Source organism: Chlorocebus sabaeus, chromosome 8 (assembly GCF_047675955.1).
Source record: "Chlorocebus sabaeus isolate Y175 chromosome 8, mChlSab1.0.hap1, whole genome shotgun sequence".
NCBI lineage: Eukaryota > Metazoa > Chordata > Mammalia > Primates > Cercopithecidae > Chlorocebus > Chlorocebus sabaeus.
Genome location: NC_132911.1, coordinates 65,819,337 through 65,841,461, shown reverse-complemented (window position 1 = coordinate 65,841,461; position 22,125 = coordinate 65,819,337). Strand labels below are relative to the sequence as shown.

The window sequence follows — 22,125 nt, the reverse complement described above, 5'->3', positions numbered from 1 at the left end:
TTAGACTTGGAGTTGCTGTTAGTACCAGTAGCTGTTAGAAGGAATAGTTAACTTAGTGTCATTTTAGTTGTGTTTGCTAAAGTTTTAAAAACATGATTTACTATATGCAAATTAAGTTTATTTTTAAACTTTTCGTAAACATTCTGCATCATAAAAATGAATTGTTATTTTAAGAGGTAATTGTTCAGAATTCAGAATTTCTTGTTCTTTAAAAAGTGTTGTATAGATTAAATGATATTTCAGAGGGTTTTCTCCTGATCTCTGTATCTAAAATATCGGGTATGTCATTGTCATTGTGAACTGAGGAGGAAAGACATTTTTATCAAAATAACTTCAATTATTACAAAAGACAAAAGAAGATTAACTAGAGGACTTGTGAAAGTGCTTGATAAAGATTTGTCAAGGAGGAATAATGGGAGCTGTGTTGAAGAAGCCTGGGGTAAAGTATAACCACATTTTAATAGCTGTGATTCCTACAGTTTCACATTTAGTCGTAGACATTCTGTAATTTAGAGTGGAGCTGACCTTGCACAGGCCAGTAAAGAGAGGAGAAGAAACCCTAGCAGCTCCAGCAGTTGCAGGGGCAGATGGGATTATGAAAAGAGCTCTAAATTGGGGGTAAGGTTATTTGTGCACTAGTCACGGTTGAATCGATAAAAAATTGTTTCACTGATGACTCCAACAAATATTTGCATGCCTAGTTTGTGCGAAGACCTATTTTATAAGCAAGGAAATTCAGGCCTAGAAGTTTGATGACTTCTCCCAAATCAGATTTACTGGAAAAGCCTTGAAGCAAATCCAGATGTCTAAGTACGAAAGCATACCAAGCTGCCTGCTGTATCAGTGTAGGGGTTTGGTTTCTAGTGGTCTCACCTATGGGGGTATCGTGTTGCTGTCATTCTCTCTCCAAAACAACATAATGAAAGAAAGTTTCCAGAATATTTGTCTTAATAAATTTGTATGGTGATGAAATGGTGGGTCACCTTAACTCCTGTCATCAAGTGATTCATTATCATTTAACAATTTAGCAAGCACTAAGTTTAGTGGGACAGATCTTTGAAGAAAATAATGGGGGAAATGACACTTGGCCAGAGGGCACTTGAGACCATTTTGTTTAGTTGGCCATGATGCCTACCTACTTCACTCTGTCCTAAACCTGGGCCATCAAATGTTGGTACCGTAGGTTGCAGACTATGGTACCAGCCTCTTAAGGGTTTATCTTACCATGCATTCAGTAGTCTCGTTGGACAGAAACTGATCTTCCCCTTGGGACTAGGCACACCATATTTACACAGTGACATATCAAGAGTATATTGTTTGCTTTTGATGAAAACTGTCCCTAAAAAAGGCATCTTAGGAAATAATCCCTTCTATAATTTAGTGTTTTGTTCCTTTTTGGAACTAGTAAATATCAATAGTAGCAAGGTTAATAATACTAGAGTAATACCTCATTTATTTGATGTTATAAAAGGATAGATAAAATATTGCTAATAATTTAATATTCTAGTTAAGTAACATTTAGCTTTGAATATATATGTTTGAGTGTATACATACACACACTCAGATGGATTTGGTTTTTATGGCCCCTTTTGAAAAATTGATCTAGTGATGTACTTTTTAAAAATGTGCATATCCTTTTAGCAAGAATTTCATTTTTTTTTTCCAGAAGAATATATTGGCAATATATTCTTGCCTTGAGCTACTGGAAATTACTGTTAGTATTCAAAGCGTTTAAATGTTTAATTTGCTTGTGAAGCTTTAAATTTGAGTGAAAAAAATTAGTCTTATAAACAACTTAGAAAGGTTGCTGCCTGCTCTAGATACTATTTGTGCTAAATTAATTTAGTATACTAATCAGAACTCTAATGAAGTGTGTGAACTGCTAATGTTAGATCAGCGAATAAATGGCTGATTTTATTTCCCAGAAGAGAATATTTGGAGATGAGGTTGGGGAGAAGTTGAAAAAAATCAGGATGTGGTTGTGTAATCTTTTCCTAGTTCCCTTTCAAGATGATCTTTCCCTGGTCATTACTCTTACTCCTGAAGATTTCTTTCTTTCCCTCTCCTCATCTCCCAGCCTTCCTTCTGTTTCTTTCCTCTCCACCAGTCCTCTCTCCCTCCTTTTCTAGTGAAACATTTTGTGTTGGTGCTTTATTTTTGCTATTGGAGGAATTACTCCTGGGATGGTGTCTGTGAATAAGAATTCTAGAGCATTAATTAATTTCTTGCTATCTATGGTTTTGTTTCATTCAAACAATCTTATGGTCCTTCCTTATAGCCATTTTATTAGATTCTGAAGGGCCGAATCAAGCTGTTTCTGGGCTCGGGGCCATATTTTATAGCAAGACTTGTTTGAGTTTTCAATGAATTGGTGCTTAAGCTAAAGCCATTAAAGCCTGCTTCCAAGAAAACAAAACTGGCAGCACAGTTTGTTCCATTTCATTTTTTTTTCAGCATGCTTGATTTTTTAGGGGTTGGAGTTAGCTAGGACCAACTGGGAAAGGAATCCCGTAAGTGGGAGAAAGGCTGTCGTGTTGTTAGGGAGTGCACTTCAGCCTAAGTGGTGATTAGCAGCATTTAGCCTCTAAAAATAACTGGTGAGCAGAGTTTGTAGTCAGGTCCAATTTCACTTCTAGAGGCCCTTACAGTGCAGGGGTTGGCCAGTCTCAAGCTCTGGTAGGCAAGTGCATGCAGTGTGCCTAAAACCTGCCAGTAGTACTTTTGAGTTTTTTTGTTTTCTGTTTTACTTTAGCATTTATTATTCATGGACTGAAGAAGTCAAAATGGCTGAAGATAAAGGTATATTTTTGTTATTTAGGCTAAAAGTGGGTTTAGATCTAGCTGACAGCTTTTCACTTTATTTTCAGTGGTGCTATGTTAAAATATTTTTGGCTAAGTGCTTTGACTGCACTGTCTACATTTTCTATTTTGAACTACCGGAGATACTGACTTTTCATAGTAGCTGAATATTTCATGGAATAATCTGTCTTTAATCAGAGTATGTTTTCGTGTCTTAATTTAGATGATCTTTAGTATGTTGTACTACTGGAGGCTGCATTTTACAAACCTAAAAAAATGTACAAGCTCTCTTCTTTAGTCTTATAAGTTAATTACAATGAATTTAAAGAATTGTGTATATTTAGATTTTATATAAAATTATAGGAGATATAAATTCATTCTCATATTAATGAACAGACTTACCTAGTTCAAGCAAGGCCTTACCATTTATGGAAAGTGACCTACTTTTATGTGAAGCAGACAATAAATGCAAAGAAAAAACACGAGTTTTATTTTGTTTTTAAATTGACTCTAACTTTGAAGTATTCTTTAATGATTTATTGAATTTAATGTTTTGTATATATTTGCTTTTGCTTTACTTTGTAAATTAAGATAGTCTTTCCATTAATTGAAAGACTGAATGCACTCATTATGTTGAAGATTTATAAAAGAAAAAAATACATGTGTGAAAACTGCTTCTAACTCTGAGCTGTGTAATCAGCAACTGAAAGGATACTTCGATTAGGATAGAGAATAAGAGCATGTCCTATGTGAATACTGTTTGAATAATTGGTTAGAATGGGTCACTTGACTCGTCTGATAAAGTGCTTCATGTAGCCGTGAAGAATGATATATGTATCTGCCTTTTAGTTCTTTTGGAAGACATTTCTCCCCTCTTGTGGATTAGGTAATCTATGTAGTTAGGAAAAATCAGCTGTTACCTCTGACCCACTTTTAACAGTTTTCGATTCCCAAAGGGTGACATTTTATAGCATGCAAAAATAATCAGTTTGATGAGTTGCTTGACAGTTTTTGTGTTTTTCAAAAAACTTTAAATGTATAGAATTTATGTGTAAATATGAAATTCCCAACATAATGCCAGCTAAAACTTATAAATGATCTCCAATTCAGTTAGTAGTAGGCCAGTGAAGTAGCTAATGACCGTTCAAGTGCTGGGGTTTGTCTTCTTGTCTCCCTTCCCTTGACCAAATAAATAAAACACACATTTCCCCTCCCCTGGCTTTTATTTTGGAAAGTCTTCATTTTTGACTATTGCTCGCCATAGTAATTTCTGTGTTTGGTGGTATGTGGGAACATTTTCTGATTTGGAGGTCATGTACTTTTGATGGAATAACATGTGAAAAAATGATTCACATAGTTTTTTGCGGTATTCTTAAACCCCAGTAAAAATCCTTTTTGACTGATCCCAGAACTACAGGTTGAACATGAAGCCAGAAAATGAAATGAAGACTTAGATTTATTCTGATCTTAGAAAACAGGGACATCTACTAGATGTTCTTCCCAAATAGTTTTGGAAGAAGGTACTGGTTTCAGATTTGCTTAGGGAGTTGTAAACCCTCTTAAGGGTTTGTCTTACCATGCGTTCATCAGTTTCATGGGACAGAAACTGATCTGCCCTTTGGGACTGGGCACAGCATATTTACCAAATGACATATCAAGAGTATATTGTTTGCCGTTGATAAAAACTGCCCCTAAAAACGGTGTCTTAGAAAAAATCCCTTCCATAATTTAATATTTTGTTCCTTTATGGAACAAGTAAATAGCAACAGTAATAAGGTTAATAATACTAGAGTAGCAACTCATTTGTTTGATATTAAAAAGGGATATATAAAATATTGCTGATAATACATTCTATTTAAGAAACATTTAGCTTTTAAAGTGATAAATCTCTATACTAAAAACTATTTTGAGTGAAAATCTTCCTAAGATTTATTATACATTTCTTCTATGTTTTAATGGCAGAATCAATGTGAAACCAGTTACTGTCTTGTACGGAAGATTATTTGAAGAACTGTCAGGGATTCTGCCTGAAAGTTTCAATCATAAATGACTTCCCACCACTCAGCTTTTCTGAGTTCCTGGGTCTGCTCTTGCTGAGAGACCTGTGCAGTCTATAGGCTTTTCCTCTGTCAACACTCTGTTGCTTTGACTCATTTGGGTTAGATTGTGTCTGAAATCTATTCTAGAATTTTGTGCATTGAGCTAGAAAAGTTGTTAGAATCACATCTAAAATAAAAATGTAAACAAATTCTAGGTAAAGGTGTATTTTTTTACTGTGTTTGACTGTCTCCTTCCCATCTCAACCCCTTGCTGTTTTGGTGCATGCATTCATTTCCTTTTTTAGAAAAAATCTTTTGTCTACTTTTTCCTTGTATTTGGTGTTACAGTCAGTAACTTAAATGAGTATCACTGAGTTAACTTGGATAAATGATAATTTCCTTTTCAGAATATCAGAAATTTTCCTCCTCCATTTCCCTTTAAGATAGATAGAAATGGAGAAACAGTTAAACTTTGAATTCAAACTATTACTTTGTTTTATTAGCTATTTCATTATAGACTTTTAAAATTTTTTTTAAGAAAGGGTCTTGCTTTGTTGCCCAGGCTGAAGTATAGTGGCGCCATCATAGCTCACTGCAGTATAGGCTTATTTTAAACAGTATCATCTTGGGTATCCGTTTGACTACATACTCATTTTAAAAAGTTAATTATTGGGTAAAATTATCTGGTATACATGTACTGAATAAAAATGTTGGATGAATGAAAAATTGAATTGTATTTGTTTAGCCTTGCTGTTTTCCAGTTAATGAGGAAAAATACAAGAGACTGGTATCAGCTACAGAATGTTCAAGAGGACATAAGACAAGAACCCAGTTTTACTGAAGATTTAGCATTCCTTTTACAAAAAAAAATTAAATTTAATTCTTAGAGGCAATAAGTAGGAAAGGCAGAAAATTATTAGTCATTAGCTACTATAGTTCCATATTTGGAGTATGTGGATATTTTGGAAGTTAGTATTTTTGTTAAACTTAGTGTTGTACACAAATGGGTTTGTATGCATATGTCTGTATATATAGAAATAAGGGTTCTTTTTTGGATACAGTGTTAGAAAATAAGTCTTTCTGTTTATAAAAATGTAGTGAATTAGACATACAAAACTGTTACTGAATCTGTGGCACTTCCTGACCTCACAGAAGCTTACTTTCATAAATCTTTTTTTTCTTTAAATTTTATTAGTGGTTTAATTTGTATTTTTTTATATGCTAACAACACATAAAAATTTTGAAAATCGCCATTTCCCTCTACCAACGTTGCAGACATTTTCACCCAGTCTTCCCCTCCTATGCCTGTGTTTCAGGTAATGATACCTATTTGAAGTTTATTTAATCTGCAACAATAGGATCTATGCCCAGCAAGTATTTTTATTTAATAAATAAATTATGTTTTTTTATAGCCAGCTTTCGTATAGATCACGTTAGAAACAAAGTTGATGGCTATTTGTCATTTGGTAAGCATACTTTTATGCATTTACCATATTATTTACAACTCTGGTTCTGATGGATCCATTAATATTTAAAGAATGTCACAAAAAGGAAATACTTGACTTTTTAAGAATGACCTAGCACTTTGAGAGGCCGAGGTGGGCAGATCACTTAAGGGCAGGAGTTCAAGACCAGCCTGACCAATATGGTAAAACCCTGTCTCTACTAAAAATACAAAAATTAGCATGGTGGCAGGTGCCTGTAATGCCAGTTACTCAGGAGGCTGAGGCAGGAGAATCCCTTGAACCTGGGAGGCAGAGGTTGCAGTGAGCCGAGATCATGCTAGTGCACTTCAGCCTGGGTGACAGAGGGAGACTAAGTCTAAAAAAAAAAAAATTTAGTCTTATTTAGTCATCGGAACTCTATATACTTTGATGTAGGCATGTAGATAAATATATGTATATGTTTGAGTATACATATATATGCTCAGATGGATTTAGTTTTTATGGCCGCATTTGAAAAACTGATCTAGTGATGTATTTTTAAAAAATGTGTATATCCTTTTAACAAGAAGAATTCCATTGTTTCTAGTTTCAAGTTCTAGATTAGAGCTAGTGGGGTTTTTTGAAATTGTGTAATTTGGCCCACTGATTAGAGATTAAGGAACTCAGAGCTGTGTAGATATGTTTCTGGTTCTACCCAACTTGTACTGGTGACTTTGGGAGAATCATTTCATGTTTCACTTATAAAACAGATAATTATTCCTGTCCTTATCCCCGTTGGTTCTCACCCAGGAACTGCCCCTGAAGGGAACATATGGAAATGTCTGGGGGTGTTTTGTTTGTCCTAAGCCTTGGGAGCTCCTTGCCTTTGGGTCCAGGGGAAACCAGGGATGCCAGAAATCTTGCAATGTGAGGAACAGGTGCACAGGATGAAACATTGTCCTGTATAAACATCCAGAAATGCCCTCTGTAGAAATAGTGGCAGGACACAGAGAGGATCACCAGCAGCAATGCACATGAAAGCGATTCCACCTGCTGCACAAATAGGAGACACTGCCCTGGTCTTCCATCATCTGTTTGATAAACTTTTCGTCTTCTCAGAAGGCATTTTGAGATATTATCTATCCTTTTTATTAATATTGATATAATATGTATTGTATTCCTTTTTATGGGAAATTTGAATATTATCTTTTTAAGGACAGTGTTGACTATTGTCTGTTAATATAAAATGATTTTTGTTTATTTTTGGCTGTAAGAAGAATATTTACAAAAGAATGTAAGGTGTATTAAGCGTATCAAATGCGATAAATGACACTTTAGGTGGACAGTAGTTTACAAAACTGTTTCCTGCGGTGAGACCAGTTGTGAATGAGCCTTTTCCTGTTTCCTTAGGCCTCAACAGATCTTGTAAAGGAGTAGGAACACATTATACTGTTTCACTTTTCTGTCCTTCTCTCTCTGGCTAAGAATATGGAATGGTTTAGGGGGAGATATTTTCGTCTGTGGTAGTTAACAGAGTTTTTAAGATTCTGCAGAAATGAAATGGGACAGAGAAAAGGATTTGGCTACATTTCTATGTGATTTCATTAAGTTGTTGATGTGCTCTGCCTTTGGAAAGAGGTAATATTCAGGTCATTTTGATGAGTAACTTGGATGGAATATACATGTTATTCTAAATCTTTAAAAACATTCAGGAGTTTATTTCTTTCACTACTTCAAAGTTAGTGTTGCATCTAAACAATCTTTTCTGTTTTCAAAAATATTTTATGTGACATGTTTTGAGAATTTAACTGAAAACTATTTTTGAAATGGTCTATCATTGTGCATAATCCCAAATTATTGGAGAAATAATTGTGAGAAGAGGTGTTCAGTAAAGTGTTTTCTTCTTACGACATCTTACATTTATTTCTAAACAGAGACAAAGCACGGAGGACACAAGAATGGGAGGAAAGGAGGACTCTCGGGAACTTCATTCTTCACGTGGTTTATGGTGATTGCATTGCTGGGCGTCTGGACATCTGTAGCTGTCGTTTGGTTTGATCTTGTTGACTATGAGGAAGTTCTAGGTAAGAATTTTGATATCCTTATGTGAATTTGTGAGGGAGTAAGTGACATCTCTTAGGAGTCTTGAATATTTGTTATCATCTTTTTGGTACTGGTAATTTCTATAGCCTTTCAATGGTTCTCAGTAGAGTGCAGCTGAAAGGGGATATGAAGAGGGTTACCTTGGAGTACTGTCTTTTGAACTTCTTTAAACATGACCTGTAGGTTTTTGAAAAAAGGCTTTATATTGTATGTCTGTCACACAGGGAGAAGTTTTATCAAACAGTACTCATTCTCACTATTTGCAGTACTTTTTGATTTCTATTCAATTTTGTTAAATTATAAATTTTAAAAATACTTGATCATGAGCCACTACATTTATTTAAGGACTTGCTAATGGATCATAACCACACAATATGCAAAACCCTTCCTTAGAGAGGGTTTTCGAAGTATATCCTTCTGTGTCTCTGTTGGCATGGGGTGAGTATGTGTGCACACATATAGGTACTGGATGGGTGTGCTGAAATAGGCATTTGCAGATATGATTGTGTGTGTGTAGGTGTGATCTGTGTGCTGTTCTGAGGAAGTTGCTGTGGTCATTCTGATAGTGTCCTTTCTCCACCTTTTACCTTTTCTCTCCTGTAATCACTGCAGTTTTTCACAATTTTTTGTATTAATGATTCTTTATTATTTTGAGAGTCACATTCTCCTTAACTTCTCCAAAAATCTTTTTTTAAACTGAAATAAAATTCAGTATTTTATATAGTTGAATGTGTACAATTCAGTTTTTTTTTCTTTTTTTTACTATATTCATCATTTTATGTACCCATTAGCATTATCTAATTCCAGATTATTTCTGTTACCTCCTTCCCCTAAATACCCAAACTCTTCCTCTTTCCCTCTCCTGGGAAACACTAATCTACTTTCTGTGTCTGTGGTTTTGTTTATTCTGGACATTTCATATAATAGAACCATACATTATATGGTCTTTTGTATCTGCCTTTTTGCACTTAGCATAATGTTTTTAAGGTTCAGTACTTCATTTTATGGCTGCATAATATTCCATCATATGGACACACCACATTTTGCTTATCTGTTTGTCAGTGATGGACATTTGGGTTGTTTCCACTCTTTGGCTATTGTGAATAATGGCCCTCCTCTTTAGTAATCCAGTGAAAGATGTGGACCTGTCACTGGAAAAAATGCACACTTGTCTCTCTATACAATGTTGCATGGGTGATCTCCCCTTGCATTGGACCTCCTGTGCTTCTGCTTTACTTGTCAGATTTATAGACATCTTTTTGGGGAGAAAGAGCAAACAAATTTTTGGCTGTAGGAATAACAAAATATGCTTATCTGTAATCTGTCTTTCATTGAAGTTTTACATTTTCATTACTTTAAAGAAAGAGTCTCTGGATAGATTGACAGACCAACTGAGGGAGAATTTTAGTTTGGAGACAAATTTCTGAGTAGATCTATGCTTTGACTGACTTACAGTGATATGTTGTTAGGGAACGTATCTTAAAAGAGGACACTTTAAATATTTGTACTTTTAAGCACAAATAACAATTTTCATGTTTTTACATGCATGCAGCCAAAGCAAAGGACTTCCGTTATAACTTATCAGAGGTGCTTCAAGGTAGGCTATTGGAGTTGCATTTCAAGTCTATGTGTGTTAGTCTCTAACGGCTCATCCTTTTTCTACTAATTTAGTTATTACCTACATCAGAATATAAACAATAGCACCAATTTCCCATTATGGGTTTGTCAGAAAGGATAGTATTTTCTGTCTTTTACTGTTTCTTGAGTTCTGTACTCTGCATAGCCTTGATTAGTACTTTGTGTTTTCTTAGCAGTTGAAATAACATCCTTATCTCTTCCTTCATCATTATCATTTTAAATGTGTATGTGTTTGCTAAGTCAGACTTCTGTATAGCAAGGTAACCATTTTGCTAAGTAGAGCAAGGGCTCTGGGGAGATAAAGATTGATCAGAGCTTCTCTGAACCAGAATTTCTGCCTGCCCTTCTGTAATTTTTTAATGTACTTTGTGTTAAAGAAATGATAACAATGCTGCCAACTGTTGTTTTTTTTAGTACTAATGCTGTATTTGAAAATGCTGTTTAAAAAATTGCTGTACATTAACATTATTGTGTTTCTCCACTGTCATTGTCCAGTGATGAATTAGAATCATGTGGATTTTAGGATGCTTTTTTAGGGAGTTGAATGTATTTGACTTTTTGAAATGCTAAACAAAATAACAGTGTTCCTTATGATAAAGCACTAAAGCCTAAAAACATTTTCTGTTCTTGAGGAGGAAAGGTTTTGGTAGTATTGTCTCCTCAGCATATCTGTTTTAAGCCCTTTTTTTCTTAGTATAAATGGCCTGTGCTAATTAAGTAGAATAATCCTAAATTTTCCTTTATAATTTCTGAAGCCTCCAGTTTTACATACTTTATTTCCAGAATGGTCTTTTATTTTTAAAAGTTAATTCATGATATTTATGTTATAAATCATGATTGTAAAATATAAAATTAATGATTTTTTAATTTTTAGTACTTAGATTCTATGTTAATCTATTTACATTTAGTCTTTATTTGAGGCTTGGTTGTTTCTTTTGCTTCAGATATTGATAGTGTGATGAAATTTCATGCTTTAGAAACATTAAATTTCAAGTAACTTAGGAATGCATCAGTATTATTTCATATATGCTAAAAACTTTACCAAAAATATTTTTAGCAGTTTAATAAAAATTATTCTGGGGGCCAGGCGCGGTGGCTCAAGCCTGTAATCCCAGCACTTTGGGAGGCCGAGACGGGCGGATCACGAGGTCAGGAGATCGAGACCATCCTGGCTAACACGGTGGAACCCCGTCTCTACTAAAAAATACAAATAAACTAGCCGGGTGAGGTGGCGGGCGCCTGTAATCCCAGCTACTCGGGAGGCGGAGGTAGGAGAATGGCGTGAACCTGGGAGGCAGGACTTGCAGTGAGCTGCTATCCGGCCACTGCACGCCAGCCTGGGTGACAGAGCGAGACTCCGTCTCAAAAAAAAAAAAAAATTATTCTGGAGTAATTAGATCAGAATATGTTGTTCAGTCTTTAAAGAAAATGCTATGTCAGTTTTATTTCATAGAATTTGCTAGCTGAACATTTCCTGACTCTCTTAACTGAATTGCTCACTATTTTTAGGGAAGATATTCATTTGACACTGCTTTGCAGGATTAAAAGAGCAAAGAATTGCATTAATTGGTAACATTTATGACTGAGTTGCAGGACTTCACTAAGTTGTAATACCATATTAAATTTCTTTTCTTTTTTGTTCCATATCCATCATTTCTCCCCTGTTGTAGGAAAACTAGGAATCTATGATGCTGATGGTGATGGAGATTTTGATGTGGATGATGCCAAAGTTTTATTAGGCAAGTACACATTTTATGTTTTTTGTTAATGGTGATAAAATGCTGGAAACAAATATTTTTGCTTTAATAATATCTATCTCAATAGTATATATCTTACAGAAGATATTTTTCCCCTTAAATCATGTATTTCATTACTGTTAAAAGTTTAAATGGCTTATTTTTCTGCAGGCTCTTTCATTTCAATTTACTTTTATCAGTGAATAAGTGTATATCTCTTAAACATATATATTTTGACAAGTATAATAATTTCATGTGTGTTTTCAGATTTAAAGTACTTCTTATTCTGAACTTAGAATTTGAATAGCTAATATCCTAGTCTGTTTTTAGATATGGTAATTATAGATATTCTTCATTAACATTAGACATTCACTTCCATTTCAAAATGTAAATTTCTACAGGCTTACGTAAATTAATTTTGAAATAAAAGTGATAATAAACATCTTAAAATGTCCCATGCTTATTTTAACGGTAGCGCTAAAATATGAACTCCTGGTCTTTTGACCCAGTGTCTTTATTTTGGAAGTCTTGGACCCTTCTCTTTCGCTATCAGAATTACCTGTCTTTATCAGAGATGTTTCTTGTAATAAATAACAATGTGGTGTTCCCTCATTTGTTTTAAAGTGCTGTCTTGCTGGAAAGAATGGTGTTAATTTTAACATGCAAATTTTGTATAATCTGGCCTGTTGAGACTTCCTTTGCTTTTGTATGTAGCATAATATATGTTAAAACTTTTTATATTAGAGTCTTTAGAAAAATAATGGATATGGTGTGATATTATACACTAAGCTTATAAAATAATGACCCAAAGAAATTCTTCTTAGTTATACTGTTTTGTGTATGTTTTTTAGAAATGAAAACACAGTAGGATGCCACATCTGTAACCAATGAAACTGCTTTTAGTAGATTAAATCTACCTTCTTATGAAATATAGAAAGTTCTAGGAAAATAGAGTTTTAGTTGTAATTAAAGATAATAAACCTTCCTAATTTTGACCTGTTAGTTTTTGTTTTTTTTTTTTTTTTCCTGCCCATTGGGAATTAATGTTTGCTGCGAACTTACTATGACATTTATTTTCTTGTCTTAACTTTAATGAAATTTTCAGTGTAGTCCTGTCATTGTGTATCTAAATTTGAGTTTCTGTAAATATATTGAATCCTCAGATGACTATAATCCTGGGCATGTAAAAGAAACAAAAGTATATAGAACTTATCAGAATGATGTTAATTTGCTTGCCTATAAATGGTTTATCACTTCATTATATTGCTTTAAATGACAAATTCTGAATAGCAAAGCTCTTTATTTTAAAGATAAAATAAAATGTGGGTCAAGTTCCCTTATTTTTAGAAATAATATTGCTCTCATCTACTGTATTTTATTGATTTTTATTTGTTTGTTTTTGCTTAAAACCAGCCATCTGGTCTGTCAGGAAATGTCAGCCATTAGAAATTAAAATGTGGTATTTCTTTGATAAAACACACTGATTTCTATAGCAAACTATTACCTTAACTTGATTTTTAGTGTATTTGAGATTTCAAAAGGTCATCCCCTTTAAGGTTTTTAACCTACCATTAAGAAACTAATTAATTGTAACTTTGAATATTGCTGTTTGCAGGGATAGTGTAAGGAACTCATAAATTGTGCCATTTATAAGAATTATACACTTGGAGGTGGGACTAAATTTGGTGAATATCAAGGTTTATTTTGGTAACTTTACTAATAAATGCATAAAGACAGATCAGATAAAGCTACATAAATACTTTTTTACTCTTCCCGTACTAGTTTGCAGTTGGCTTGTAGCTTCAGTACAGATGAAACAAACCAAAGGTGAAATGTTAGGCTTACTTACCACCTTTAATCTTATTTCTATAGCGTTTGAGTTCTCTGCAGGAAATGCAACCTTAACTTGAATTGAGTTTTATGACTAAAGTTCTTTTCTGGTTTGTAAGATGATTATAGTTTAGTGGTGCCTCTGTTACTGGAAGGTTACTGCAAAGACAGCCTGGTGAAATTGTTGGGAGTACAGAGGCTTTAATGGGTTCTGTGTGGTCAGGTAGAGGTTATGGGGAGAGCACTACAGTGAGCATATACCCAAAATGAAGCCAGACTTCCAAGGTACATTCTCACTGGAGAGGCGGCTTAACGGTGAAGTTTAAGCTTTAAGGGTTTAGGTTTTAGATTAAGGCCCAGGAGATCCAAGGGGAGGGAGGAAGGTAGGAAATCAGAGATTAGAGGAGCTGTTGGCATCGCAGGTATAGTAATAATTGAGATATGTTAATCTTTCATAGACTGTGCATTTATTTCATAATTTTTTTTTCTAGATTCTTAAGTCCGCATATATCTAAGTCTTATAAATTTGGGGAAATGTATACATTCACATGGTACATTTCACTCAGTTTTAGGGTGTGGATTTTCTTGTGAAATAGAATTAAACATATGTGAGTAAATCAAGACCACTAACCATCATTAATTTTATTATTTGATTATTTCTGGCCAAGGCCCATTTGATTATTTGAAAGTGTACTAAGCCCACTTTTCTTCATTTACATAGCTTCTTATTAACCACATTAACTAAAATGTAGGTATCTTTGGTTGTAGTTCAGATTATTGAAAACTACCTTGTTTGAAAATGTATTCTTTAAAAACTTATTTTCCAAATAAAATCAACAGGAAAATGACCCAAGGACTAACTGACGTGAGGACTAAATCCTTAGAGTGACACCACCTAAGGATCATGTGGTTGTCCTTTTGTCCTATGGCTAGCACCTAGCTGTCATCGTATCAGGTATGGCTGGAAAGCAAAAAGAAAGCCAGTCAGCACTTGCTACATCCTGGAAAAACATTTCTAGGCTGATAGATGCATGAGTGAGTTAATGGGAGGAGAAGACCAGATCTTGCCAAGCCAAAGGCATTCCATTTGGTTGAGCCTTGTTCTTAGAGGTTCAGAAGGAGTCACATACCCAGAATATATATTTTTCTCTTTGGACTAGTACTTTTGTCTTGAGAACCAGAGGAAGGTTGCTTTGCTGGGTAAACAGTTTTGTTCAAATGCTTTTGCATATTTGTTGCATATGGTCACCTGTCATACTAAAGGATGGAAAAGTTTTATATTTTACATGTAATACTCTGAAGTACTTATAATATATTGGCAAATGGAGAAAAATAAAGATGTTTATACTAAATATGCAGCTATAATGTTTTAAGGCAGGAAGAAGAAACAGTGTTATTCCCACAGAGACTTAGTTGGGAATATAGATCTTTGTTCACAGCATTTGTCTACTGCTAAATTGAGTGAAAACATTCTAGACTTGTCAAAAAGTAATTTAAATACCAACTGCGATTTGCGTTTTTTCTTACCAAAAACATGAAGAATGACATAATATAGTTCTTTTGAGTAAAGCAGAGAAAATTCACTGTAATCTTTAAAACTTTTAAATTAGTTGTTGTCTTATCCTTTATCTGCCAATCTTGATTGCTGGTAGTTATACTACATGGAGAAATTGTGTGTTGCCAAAGACTTAAATGACCGAATTAGGTGGTTACGACCAGAAAAGCTCAGTGGTCATGGATGTTCACATTTCTTACAGCCAGAATACCCTACCCTATTATTCCTCCTCAGAATTATGGGCTTGGTATACAGCTTGGTAGTACTGTCAGATTCTGATACCTACTGGAGCTAAGAAACCTTTGCTACCCAGAGCCAGTTCTTCACAGGAAAAAGAAACAAATGATAAAAACAATATATACTTTGATTTATTTCTATCCTAAGGGCCTGTTTTGGGTCCAGTACTTAAAAATGACAGTTGAAAGGGGTGTTAGCAATAGAAGCTAATTTCACAGGCCTATAGGGAGAGGAGTTTGGAAGGTTCCCTATTGCAAGTGACCAGCTAAGGCCTTGATCAAATTTCATATCGGTAGGCAAAGTGAATTATTATTAATAGCTGACTGTTGTCATTGGCCAGAATTACAGGACCGTGAGTCAATTGCCAGAGTTTTATAGAGCTACCACATTTAATAGTGTTAAAATTTAAGTGTTAAGATTATCTGAGTTACATAATTTCAGTGTACTTATGCCCATCTGTGTATGCTATAAATGGTAATACTGCTAATTATATTAACTCCAGAATTTCCTAACTTAACTCCAGGTCTTAAGTGGGGTGCTGGCGTGGGGAGGGGAGAAGTTTGAGGAAATAAGCCTTTCTAGTTTGAATGAATGAATGAATGAATGTGTGTATAATCAACTCTCGATAAAATCTGGTGGGTAAATGAGCAAATCTGGGGGTTGTCAGAGTATATATCTTTTTTTCTCTGATACTGCTTTTATTCACTCTTCCTTTTACAGTCAACTGATTTTCCATTACTGCCTATTGATTTTTGACTGATAAAATTTTGTCTTTCACCTCAACACTCTGATGAGAGAAAGGCAAACCTAGGTAGGGGCTGGTAGGAGTGGTAAGGATTGGTCAAATTGTGACTTTCTTTTGACATGTGATTGAGAGTTGATTGTAAGGTGTGCATTGTAATGGACTTCTTTATTTTCCAAATGCCGTTTCTGTAAACCTCTCTGACCATGATGCACATCGCTTTTGAGATCGCCCTTCCTCCACTTCTTTTTTCCACCTAACTGCTCTCCTTATTTTCTCTCTCTCTTCCTTTATTCTTATGTAGGCCTGACCAAAGATGGCAGTAATGAAAATATTGATTCTCTTGAGGAAGTCCTTAATATTTTAGCAGAGGAAAGTTCAGATTGGTTTTATGGTTTCCTCTCATTTCTCTATGATATAATGACTCCCTTTGAAATGCTAGAAGAAGAAGAAGAAGAAAGCGAAACTGCAGATGGTGTTGATGGTACGTCACAGAATGAAGGGGTTCAGGGAAAGACTTGTGTCATACTGGATTTACATAACCAGTAGCTTTGATTCAGGGACTGAAGTCATTGGCAAATGAACACCCGAAGCAGCCTCCTTTTTCTTTTCTTTCCTTTGCTTATGCAGGGCTTAATGTGCAGTGGGGCGGTTGTGATCTTACCGTGCAAGTCAACCATGTGATCTTGCTCAGTACAGCTACTAGCTAGTCCCTTGCTCGCTCAGCTCCCCCAACTTCTATTGAAGAAAATGGTACTCCTCATTCTTGTAGTCAACTACAAAGTACACTGAAAATGATGTTCTTGGTGGTATAATTGGTTTCTGTATTGTTTTGTTTCAACTCATGTATTCACTGAACTAAATTTGGACACTTACAGCAGATTGTGTTGTGGTTAACCCTTGATGCTTGTCTTTCTAACACACTATTAATTAAGATGATTCTAATGGATTTCATTATAAAAATATTTCTGGCATGATTTTTAAGTTAAATGCTTCTCTGTTCTTTAACATGACTGATGTGTAAAATGATGGTTCTTTACTAAGCTGATATTTTTTATTGTAATTTGTTTAGGTTTGTGTCAGATAGGTTCCTATAAATTTCTATGTAAAATTCTGTGTTAATGGTGCTTTTAAAATAATTTAAAAATAACCCCATGTTTTTGCCTTAGAGTAAGTTACTTACTGTTTTCAGATAGTAGCATGACATATTTCTGTCTATGAAAGCAAAATTTATTTTCAATTTTATTTCCAAATATACATCCAGAGAAAGTAATTTGTATTTTTTTTTTAAAGTAGACATATTACACATGAGGGAATATGTGAATATGTATCTTAATGTTGTACATATTAAAATTATTCATCCTAAATAAGTCTTTTTCCATTTTTTCTTTCATTGACTTATTAATTAGATATTGATTTTGGCTTAGATATAATGTGATTTTTAGAATTATAAACTTACTGAAGTGGTAATTCCATTTAGGGCAGTAAACTTTTCCCTTTAGAAAACCTTAAAAACGTATTTGAATCAATTTCTTGAAAAATGAGTTTGCTTCAATAATAACAAAAACAATTGTATCAGCTATATACAAAATGCATTTCTTAAAATGAGATTTCATCAGTTTCCCCTCAAGCGAAGCTCTTCTAGGGATAAGGAAGATAAGCAAAGGGATGTTATTTTTTGAAGGAGTGATGTTCCATGGTTTTAAATCTCTTCCAGTTTCTCTAAGATTTTGCTTAATGTTAGTTTGTCAGAGAACTAAAAATTTGAAAATGTTTGCACTTCTTCACATTTTATTTAACTATAATTTCTACTTTTCAAATATTTCTTGTCTTCTATATCTAATCAAATTACTTTCAGTAAGTGTATCATTCATCCATTTATTCTGAGGGTACTATGACAAATTTAAATCGTTAGAAATTACTCTTGTAGGCGGTCATAATAATAGACTGAAAGTAGCAGCCTCAAGTCAGCACAGGACATCCATCCCCTCTGCCCACCATTTACCTATGTCAGGGAAGACTGTCCAATTTGCTAATATTATTAAAAAGCAAACATTCTATAGCGACTTTTAGATGTGGATATACACACTGGACAAATAATCTCTTAAAGTTTAAATGGCTGTTAAAGCTCTAGTTTGTCTTGCTCTCGCTAATGGGCAAATAGGTTTTTTTTTTTTTTTTTTTTTTTTTTTTTTTGAGACAGAGTCTCGCTCTGTCGCCCAGGCTGGAGTGCAGTGGCGCAATCTCAGCTCACTGCAAGCTCCGCCTCCCGGGTTCACGCCATTCTCCTGCCTCAGCCTCCCGAGTAGCTGGGACTACAGGGGCCCGCCACCGCGCCCGGCTAATTTTTTCTATTTTTAGTAGAGACGGGGTTTCAGCATGGTCTCGATCTCCTGACCTTGTGATCCGCCCGCCTCGGCCTCCCAAAGTGCTGGGATTACAGGCTTGAGCCACCGCGCCCGGCCGGGCAAATATGTTTTATTCTGTTAATGCTTCTGATAGTCTGTTAAAGCTTCTGTTTTCAAATATTCAAGGACTTCAGTTAAGCTGTCACTTAGTAGCATGTTCTCCAGCAAATGAGTATCATTCAGTAATGTTCCTTCTGAGAATGTATTCAATCTTTTTGTTTATTGTGTCTTCTGCTTTTATACTTGGGTAATATGAAATATCAAAGTTTATTAGGTTTAAATTCTAAAGGAATCTTCAGCCCCACTCAATGAAATTCACCTAGCCAAATTTCCAGGATATACTTTTTAAAGCAATCTTATTTGTTAACATGTCATTACTACTAACACTAGAAGATATTTGATTAATTGATAAGAAGTAAATAATTAAATTTTGTGTTAAAAATGTTTGAAATTATTAATTTTTCATCACACTTTGTCATACTAATTCATATTTTATGTACAGAAATTAATTATGCTTTATTTTTGTAAGTGAAAAACAAGAATGTGGGATAAAAATTTGCTACTTATTTTGTACCACCTCTCATTAGTTCCTCTGAAAGCCTCTGATGAAAATGACACCCAGGTAGCTGACGAACCCCTGACTTCTGTGACTTCCGTCAACGTGTGCCTAAGGCTTGTATGTGTGTGTAAGATAAAATAAAAGTATTTGCAAAACTGTGCTATAAAGTATCTTGAAGCAGATCAAAATTACTTCACCTTAGTTTGATTTATTATATATTGCTATAATTCTTTATTTTCTAAGGGTGTATTTTCTAACTTTCTGTTTCATAATATAAGTCTTCCTTGCTCATGTCTTTTAAACTTAAGAACTAAATTAAGGCAAAATTGTATCCTGTTAATTTGAATATTTATATAGTTAGGGAATTTTAAATTATACTGTATTTACTTTACCTTTTCAGTTTTGAGCAACCAAAGAAACTCCGTGGAACAGGCTCCGTGTTGAGATATAGTGTTGTCTCCTCGGAGTCACTGTTCTGGCTTCTCCGGATGCGCTGATGTTTGTCCGATTGCACAGGTGCTGGGTTCTCCGGAGTTTGGCACAAAAACAAGACAGCAGCACTCTTGGGATTCTTTTCAGCCCTTTAGCTTCCTTCAGCCTGCCTTGCTTTGGGGCATGAGTGGTGGGCATAAGTCAGTTGGGGAAGTGTCTTCTGGGTGCCAATTTTACCCAGTCCTGAGGTCTGGCTGTCAGCCTGCTGCCCTGGGGATCCTGCAGACACCTCAGTGCTGAGGACATATAGAATAGTGGGCTGTCCTGCTTTTTCATCTTGTCCTTGGTTCTTTCTTTTTAGAAATTACCTCCCTGTCTTATAGAACTGTATCCAGACATGAAGGAAGGACTATTTTCTGTTTGAATTGTTTTTATTTACAGTAAGATAGAACAGATTGTTTGTCTACCCCGATGTTTGTGACTTAGGAGCATTATCAAAAAATCAGATCTAGCATAGCCAGTTATTCTTAATTTGATCACCTGGCAGTTTACTTGTTGGGAATTGATGCTTCAAGACTCTTTCTAGATAATTTGCTGGGCTAGCTCCTTAAGTCTATAAAACATATAAGAAATTTTCTGTGATTTGGCATGGAGTCGTTGATTACAATGCATATTTGGAATACTTAAAGAAACTCAGTGACCCAGACTTTATTTTCATAAGTTAAATGATGGAACCAGTGTGCAGAATTCACTGCCTTTGTTATTGGTTGAGATGACCCTGTAATACTTAGGAGTTAGATATCAAGTAGTTTGTGGACTCCTTGAATCTAGGAACCAGATCTTAGGTTTTATTTCAGTTCCCCTTCAATGCTAAGCCCCGCATGTGATATTCATTAATATCATATGAATAATGTCATACGCTGGTGTGGATCCTGGTGGGTGAGGAGTTACTCATTGCATAATAAAATACTGAGTTGTGTGTGTTTTTTTTTTTTTTTTTAAACAGTTTAACTGGTAAAATTATTGGACATATTTTTTGCAATAGAAATGACATTTTGAGTTTCTGTAACAAACTGACCTATGCTAACAAAAGTCTTCAGGTGACCTTTCCAATCTCCAATTTGTATTTGAATCTGCATTTTACCTTTTTTCTCTGTCTCTGGTTGTAATCCCTTTCTGTTTATTTAGTCTTTCAGTTATGTTCTGATCCTCCGTTTCCCACTTATTGTAGAGGGTTGGTGGGTTTGTAGCTGCTGCTGCTGCTGCTTCTTTTAATCTGTACTATATTATTATATCTGTTTAAAAATAAAAAAGAAATTGGTGTAGGGTCCTGACATGCGTTTTACCAAGAGTAGACATCCATTCTAGAGGAACAGTCTGCCTCACTAACAGGACAGTTACTCAGACATTTAGGGCCTCTTTTTGCTATGTGTAGTCAATGTTGAAATGATTGTGATGTTCCATTATGAGACAGAGGAAGATGAGAAGGCTCAAAGTGACTCACAGATCTCACCAGAAATGGTGGGAGTGGCTGAAATGACCTGAGTATGAAGCGATATCCAGACCAATTCTAGAGCTGACTGTCTGAAAGTCTGAAGTAGCTACTTGTGTGTCTGTAATGCAGCCAGTCTTCTAAAATCATGTCTATTGCATGTGGTGTAACCACAGATCTATCCATTGGCTAAAACATTTTAATTTCATAGAGAAAATTTGATTTTGAAAATGTGGAATAGTGGCCTGAGGCAGTTGCCAAAATAGCATAAATTTCCTTTAGGCAACTCTCTTATGTTCTAAGGGAAGAATGTAAGACCTTTTTTCTGATTTCTGTATAGGAATTCCCAAATAGTTGCCAGAGCTATTAAGTATCATCACTTTAAATATTTACATCAAAATAAGCATAAAAGGATGAAAAGAAAGTAAACAGCATGGCAGTTATTTTTCAACATGTATTTTAAGCACATCCTAATGCGTCTTTGATTATTTCTTAAATTGAAATATATTCTATTAATTAAAAACAACTTTTGTCTGAATGGATTAAGAAATACCAAGATGTTTCCATTTTTGCTCAAATTGATAGAATTTTCTTCATACTACTTGGAAACTATTTTTGAAGAGCCTTTGTGTTGTCATGAATTTTACTGATTAGTGGAATGTTCCATTGTTTCTTTTTTTTCCCTAGACATTAGCTATGGTAGTAAAGATAGAAAAGGAGAAAAGTAGGACATGCTTGTGGCATTTTGGCACTGTAGGGAGAATCTACATCAACCGTAGTTACAAATGGTAAGAATTTAATTTTGTCAAGAATTAGGAAGAATAGAAAGGTGGGCCTTATGTACCTGCCTTGTGGTTTCCCCTTAAGTCCACTACCTAATGCCCACAAACTAATATTTTTTTCACCTCTACATGCTGTCACTGATCTTGGATTACCAATGACCCCTTTCTCCATTACTGCATTTGCCATTGTTGCTGGGGGGAAAAAATATCTGTTATAAAGTTACCTGTACTGAGCCTCCGTCAGGGACATGCTGCTCCGACAGTTTACCTCGTTAGCAGTCATTCTAAACCTTTTCCACACCCTTCCTTCTTCCAGAGTCATTTTATTCCTCTGTAGAGATGATTTTGC

At 34.9% G+C, this 22,125-nt stretch overlaps 1 protein-coding gene across 22 annotated transcripts in view; it reads left to right on the top strand.

Moving 5' to 3' along the window:
• The window catches only part of ASPH (aspartate beta-hydroxylase), a 221,683-nt gene that overhangs the window by 31,750 nt on the left and 167,808 nt on the right, over positions 1-22,125 (top strand). For 6 of the 22 annotated variants that reach the window (XM_073018115.1, XM_073018112.1, XM_073018114.1 and 3 more), the window contains exons 2-3: positions 8,197-8,346; positions 11,674-11,742. In XM_073018115.1, coding sequence (XP_072874216.1) covers positions 8,197-8,346; positions 11,674-11,742 — 219 coding nt within the window. Of the gene's footprint in view, positions 1-2,459; positions 2,800-8,196; positions 8,347-9,917; positions 9,963-11,673; positions 11,743-16,407; positions 19,431-22,125 lie in introns of those variants that run through there. The other 16 variants (XM_073018113.1, XM_008000726.3, XM_073018111.1 and 13 more) reach the window with 8 other exon arrangements.